This window comes from Dipodomys ordii, unplaced genomic scaffold, assembly GCF_000151885.1.
Source record: "Dipodomys ordii isolate 6190 unplaced genomic scaffold, Dord_2.0 Scaffold6, whole genome shotgun sequence".
In the NCBI taxonomy this organism is placed as follows: domain Eukaryota; kingdom Metazoa; phylum Chordata; class Mammalia; order Rodentia; family Heteromyidae; genus Dipodomys; species Dipodomys ordii.
This window is the reverse complement of record NW_012267222.1, coordinates 43,145-49,295: the sequence shown is the minus strand read 5'-3', so window position 1 is coordinate 49,295 and position 6,151 is coordinate 43,145. Positions and strand designations below refer to the sequence as shown.

The window sequence follows — 6,151 nt, the reverse complement described above, 5'->3', positions numbered from 1 at the left end:
GCCCCCGGTAATGGCCGGAGGGCTGTCCGCCCCGCCGGGCGCACGCGCACTCTCAGGCGCCTGGCCCTCCGAGCCCGCCCTCTGGCCTCCCTCCACCTGGCGGGACTCCGGCCTGCAGTTTCACACACCCGTCCCAGTAGCGGCGGGAATCGAGTCGTGAAGACCTTTTGCTGGACCTGGTTGGTCGTGGCCTGAACTCTGGGCCTGGGCGCTGTCCTCAGCTCCCCAGCTCCAGGCGAGCGCTCTACCGCTCGAGTCACAGCGCCACTTCCGGCTTCCTGAGTGAATTATTGGAGATAAGTGTTTTGTGGCTTTTCCTGCCAGGGCTGGCTTTGAACTCAGATCCTCAGATCTCAGCCTCCAGAGTAGCTGGGCTTCCAGGCATGAGCCACCGGTGCCCTGTACATGTTTATATTCTTGCTGCTTGTGAATGTCTTATGACTTCTCCGCTTGTCATGTCAAATTTCTTCTCCTTTCTTGAGACAGGGTCTTGTCCATAGCCCACATTGGCCTAAGACTGGATTCTTCTGCCCCCACCTCTATGGTGTGCTAGTCCTTATTTAAGATGGAATTCACTTAGATGAACTGCATTAATCTTGGCTTACTATTGTTTGTGCTGCAAACCTGTTTGCTTGAGAAGAAAACTTTTTTTAAAAAAAAAATTGATTTACAAGGACTTTTTAGTTTAGACTGAGCTTTTCTTTTATGTGCTGGTCCTGGGGCCTGAACTCCAAGCCTGGTGCTGTCCTTGAGCTTTTGTGCTCAAGGCTAGTGCTCTGCCACTGAGCTCCACTTCTGGCATTTTGGTGGTTAATTGGAGAGTCTCACAAACTTTCCTGCCTGAGCTGTCTTTGAACTTCAATCCTCAGATCTCAGCCTTCTGAGTAGCTAAGATTACAGTTGTAAACCACCTTCATCCTCCTACTTTGAACTTTTGTGGGAAGCAAGATGAGGATATTATATCCAGAAATCGTTAAATATTTTATCATTTTCTTCTTCCAGCTCTGGATTAATCGAATTACAGCTGCCTCCCAAGAACATGGCCTACAGTACTCAGCACTCATTGCCAATTTAGTTAAGGTAAGTTGAAGGCCCTGTTGAGGTGCTGAGCATCCACAGGTACCTTCCATTCAGGCACACAAGGAGCTATTGGGGCTATGACCTGATGTGCTTTTTGTTCTTAGGTGGAGTTCTGGTAGACTTAGGCCTGTTATACATACTCACTTCTACCTTACCCTGCAGGCTGCCCCGTATGTGGGATGATAGGATATGTTGTATAGTGAGATGGGAAGCTGGATGTTTTTCCTTTAAGGAATAAAGGTGGACAACTGTGGCTTCAACATTAAAGTTTAATATTTTTGTTGATAGCAGTGTTTGAACTCAGGTCTCCCTCTCTTGCTAGGCTGGTGTTCTACCCTTTGAGCCATACCTCCAGCCCAGATTTCTGCTAGCCAATTGGAAATGGAGTCTCATGGACCTTTTCTCTTTCTTTTGTGGTGCCAGTACTTGGTCTTGAACTCAGATCCTAGGTGCTGTCTCTGAGCTTTTTATTTTTGTCAGTCATGGGGCTTGAAATCTGGGCCTGGGCATCCCTCAGCTCTTCAACTAGAGGAAAATGCTCTACCACTTCAGCCACAGCACCACTTCTGGTTTTCTGGTAGTTTATTGGAGAGAAGTGTCTCATGGACTTTCTTGTCCAGGCTGACTTTGAACCATGATCCTCAGATCTCAGCCTCTTGAGAAGCTAGGATTACACACCTGAGCCACCAGCACCTAGCTTTTTTTTTGTCTATCATGGGGCTTGAACTCCTAGCCTGGGTGCTGTCTCAGAGCTCAAGGCTTCAGCTCAAGGCCAGCACTACCATTTGAGCCACAGCACCACTTCCAGTTTTCTGGTGGTTTATTGGAGATAAGAGTCTCATGGACTTTCCTACCTGGGCTGGCTTTGAACCATGATGCTCAGATCTCAGCCTTTTGAGTAGCTAGGATTATAGTCATGAGGCACCGACACCCTGCTCCTTCAGTCTTTATATGAGCCTTAGCTTAGTCTTAGTGTGGCTTCTGGTGCCTGCAAATTGATAATAGAGAGTTAGTTCAGGACAAGTATCCTGTTGGTCAAGTTGATGATCACTGGTCCTAACCAAAGTCTGTGTTGCATGAGCTGGCTCTGGAGTCAAGTTCATTGGTGCTTTCTTTTCCCCATCTGCATTTATTTTTCAGTGTTCTGTTTTGTCCAGATTCCCATTTGTACATTTGCACTGTCCTGAAGCTACTTCTCTAGTCAGAGGAGAGTGTGTTATACCAGAGGTTCTCAAGCTGCATTCTTTTGCCTCAGTCTGTCTCCCTGCATTTTACTGAAGCTGACTACAGGTTGTTCTCTTCCCAGTGCCAGGTGGAGCTCAACAGAAAAGTACTCGCGGACCTGGCCATCTATGAGCCAAAGACTTTTAAATCTTTGGCTGCTTTGGCCAAAAGGAGGCGGCAGGAAGGATTTGCCGCAGCCTTAGGGGATGGGAAGGAACCTGAAGGCATCTTTTCCAGGGTGGTGCAGTACCACTGAAGGCTGCAGCCCTGGACCCCAAGTGGCTTTCCCCTTGTGACTATAACTAAGCCAATGATAAGTTGGTGTATATCAAATTTATGTTTATTTACCTGAGAGTAAGGCTGTCTTCCCAGTGGGATGCTTTAAATAAATTTGTGTAAATAAACCTTTTTCAGCATTCAATTTTGAGTTTTCTGGAATCTGGTACATATCACATTGGGGTGCAGTCTGCCTTTGAAGTGCTCTGTCCTTAGCGGCAGCAGCTTACTGGAATGCTGGGAGAGGCTAGTAGACAGGAGGGGTGGATTTAACTAAAAGTGCAGCTTCCCTATGCAAAGTAGAATATGCTTCAGGCCTATGAACCCTGACATCCAGTCCCTACTTATTATCATTATTATTATTAATCGTTTTCTCTCTCTTTTTTTTTTTTGGTCGGTCATGGGGCTTGAACTCGGCCTGGGCGCTGTCCCTCAGCTCTTCAGCTCGAGGCGAGCGCTCTACCACTTGAGCTACAGAGCCACTTCCGGTTTTCTAGTGGTTTATTGGAGATAGGAGTCTCATGGTCTTTCCTACCCGGGCTGGCTTTGAACCTTGGTTCTCAGATCTCAGCCTCCTGAGTAGCTAGGATTACAGGCATGAGCCACCGGTGCCCGGCTTCTTTTTTTTTTTTTGTCGGTCACGGTCCTGAGTAGTTTATTGGAGATAAGAGTCTCATGGACTTATTCACGGGCTGGCTTTGAATCGCGATCCTCAGATCTCAGCCTCCTGAGTAGCTAGGATTACAAGTGTGTGCCACTGGCACCTGGCCCAACGTGCCTTAATTCCTATTCTTATTTGCTCAAGGCTGACTTGTATTCTACCTTCCTCAATCTCCTCTTTGTGTATGGCTAGAACCTCACACTCAGCTCTTCAGCTACTGTATAAACACCAGCCTGTTTCTGTCTCCTTCCATTCAGGCAGCTGATGCTCTTTGTCTCAGCCCTCAAAGCCAGCTCAACTTAAGTTTCCAAAGTCAGATATGAGGAGGCCTTTAACACACACACACACAGTTTTATTAAAGCCATAAGCTCATTATCAGAAGCCTTTTTTTTTGTCAGTCCTGGGGCTTGAATTCAGGGCCTGGGCACTGTCCCTGGGCTAATTCTTTAGCTCAAGGCTAGCGCTCTACCACTTGAGCCACAGCACCACTTCTGGCTTTTTCTGTGTATGTGGTACTGAGAAATGGAGCCCAAGGCTTCATGCATGCTAGGCGAGCACTCTACCACTAAGCCACCTTCCCGGCCTAGCAGGAGCCATTGCGAGCAGCCTTGTCCACTCCATTCCTTGTAGTGGTTGATGTCATCGCCCCCTTGGCCCCTACACAAGACCGTCACCCCTTGCCTTCTTTGTGCCTTAGTTGCATTCATCCTTTTATTTATTTTTTTGTGGTGCTAAGGACTGGACCTAGGACCTTGCACTTGCTAGAAAGCACTCTTCACTGAACAAAATCTCAACCCTATTTGCCATCTTTTTTGAGTAACTCACTCTGTGCCCCTTTCCACTCTGGTCTGTACTGCTGTTCATCACTGGGTCTGCAGTTAAAATTCAGCAGACACTGACAGGGGCCCACAGGGATTTTCATCCTTAAAAAAAATGCCCAGGTCCTGACTTATGATACTTTAACCCCTCTGTTCATCACCATTTATTTATTTATTGTTGGTCCTGGGATTTGAACTCAAGGCCTATGTGAACTGTCCCTGAGCTCTTAAGCTTAAGGCTAGTGCTCTACCAATTTTTGTTGTGGTTGTTGGTTATGGAGCTTGAACTCTTGGTCTAGGCGCTGTCCCTCAGCTCTTCAGCTCAAGGCTAGCGCTCTACCACTTGAGCTACAGTAACATTTCCAGTTTTTTGGTGGTTTAGAGATAAGAGTTTCACGGACTTTGCTGCCCAGGCTGGCTTTGAACCGTGGTCCTCAGATCTCAGCCTCCTGAGTAGTTAGGATTATAAGTGTTAGCCACCAGTGTCCACTGTGCTCTACCACTTTGAGCCACAGCTCTACTTCTGGTTTTATGGTGGTTAATTGGAGAAAAGAGTCACAGACATTCCTGCCTGGTCTGACTTTGAACTGTGATCCTTATTATTTCAGTCTTCTGAGTAGCTAGAATTACAGGTACAATCCACTGGTGGCTGGTTCATTGCCTTTATGATTTAGGACTTGAAATTTGGCTTAGTGGTAGAGTGCTTGCCTGGAATGCATGAAGCCCTGGATTTGATTCCTAAGGACTATATAAACAGAAAAAGCCAGAAATGGCACTGTGGCTCAAGTGGTAGTGTGCTAGCCTTGAGTTCAAGCCCCAGGATTGAAAAACAAAACCACTAGGCTTTTCTAGGCCCTGCCTGCTGGTGACAGCCACGTTAATCTAGCAATGCACTCTTGGCCCTGCTTGTCCTGCTAACCCCGGAGAGCTTTATCCTGCTTCAGAGAACCTAGCTGTAGTCACACACTCCTGTGGTGACAAGGACCTCTTCTGTGCCACCAATTGCGTGGGGATCATTCTGCGTTCTTCTCTTGAACTAAACATCACCTCTAACCCCATGCAGAATCCACCAAGCCCTGGCGTCTACCTCCTAGACATCTCTGACCTGTCCTCCATCCTCCCTGCGGCCCGTGCGTTTCCACGTACCCCTCCTCGCGATCCCGTGCCCTCTGCAGGCCAGGCCCATTTGTTCTCTCCCCTGCTACTTGGGGGTAGCACTGGGCTAACGCACAAGAGCTCGGTTCGAATCAGCCACTGGCATGGAACAGAAGGCAGAGGTTGGGTCGGGGCCCTCACAGCGCTGCCTCTTCCGCACTCCAAGGGACGAGGGGTCTGGGAAACGCTGCGGGCTACCCGCGGCCGCCCCACCCAGCCGGGGCCCCGGGCCCCAGGCCCCCGCCCTCCATTCCGGGGCCGGCCCCTGCCCCGGACACAGGTTGCAGGCTGGGGATGGACGCGGGAGCTGGGGATTCGCGGCTCGGGCCAAGCTGCGCCGACTCACGACCGGGGGCCGCACTGGCCCAGCCGCCACCAAGACCGGACCTTACCGGGCTTCAGGTTTAAGACTCGCTCCAACGGCCCCGGAAGCCGGGGCTGACGCACTTCCTGTCCGGGCCACGACGCCTCCTGGGTAACGAGCCGCCCCACCCGGCCGGGTTCCGGCGTCGACGCCTGACGTCGGCTGACGGACGCACCAGGCAGCCTATGGTGTCGCGAAGGCGGCAGAGCGCAGCCAATGGGACCTCGGGGGTGGGACTCGGGCTGGGAGCTTCGCGAGGAGCCGCCCTGCCGGGAAGAGGCCCGAAAGAAGTCAGCGGCACAAAATGGCGGCGGCGGCGACCGGGGCTCCGGGGTCGGCGGTCCCCGCGGCGGCGGCCGGCGCCTCGGGCTCCGGGGTCGCCGCGCCCGGCTCGCAGGGAGTGCTGATCGGGGACAAGCTGTACTCCGGGGTGCTCATCACCTTGGAGAACTGTCTGCTGCCCGACGACAAGCTCCGCTTCACGCCGTCCATGTCGAGCGGCCTCGACACCGACACGGAGACCGGCCTGCGTGTGGTGGGCTGCGAGCTCATCCAGGCGGCCGGCATCCTGCT

At 51.1% G+C, this 6,151-nt stretch overlaps 2 protein-coding genes across 2 annotated transcripts in view; both read left to right on the top strand.

The window, feature by feature from the left end:
• The first annotated feature begins 933 nt into the window (after window positions 1-933).
• Mrpl20 (mitochondrial ribosomal protein L20) lies at window positions 934-2,725 on the top strand. The gene is made up of 2 exons (XM_013034138.1): window positions 934-1,080; window positions 2,387-2,725. Exons 1-2 carry the CDS (start codon window positions 949-951, stop codon window positions 2,558-2,560), a joined length of 306 nt encoding a protein of 101 aa, XP_012889592.1. The 5' UTR covers window positions 934-948; the 3' UTR covers window positions 2,561-2,725.
• A 3,157-nt stretch (window positions 2,726-5,882) lies between these two features.
• LOC105997084 (cyclin-L2-like) overlaps window positions 5,883-6,151 on the top strand; it is a 4,102-nt gene continuing 3,833 nt past the window's right edge. The window contains exon 1 of the mRNA XM_013031386.1: window positions 5,883-6,148. Coding sequence (XP_012886840.1) covers window positions 5,883-6,148 — 266 coding nt within the window. The remainder of the gene's footprint in view (window positions 6,149-6,151) is intronic.

Coding starts and splice junctions, on each gene's coding strand:
- Mrpl20 (XM_013034138.1), top strand. CDS start 949: ATGAGGATATTATATCCAGAAATCGTTAAATATTTTATCATTTTCTTC. Junction 1,081..2,386: donor TCATTGCCAATTTAGTTAAG/GTAAGTTGAAGG, acceptor TTCTCTTCCCAG/TGCCAGGTGGAGCTCAACAG.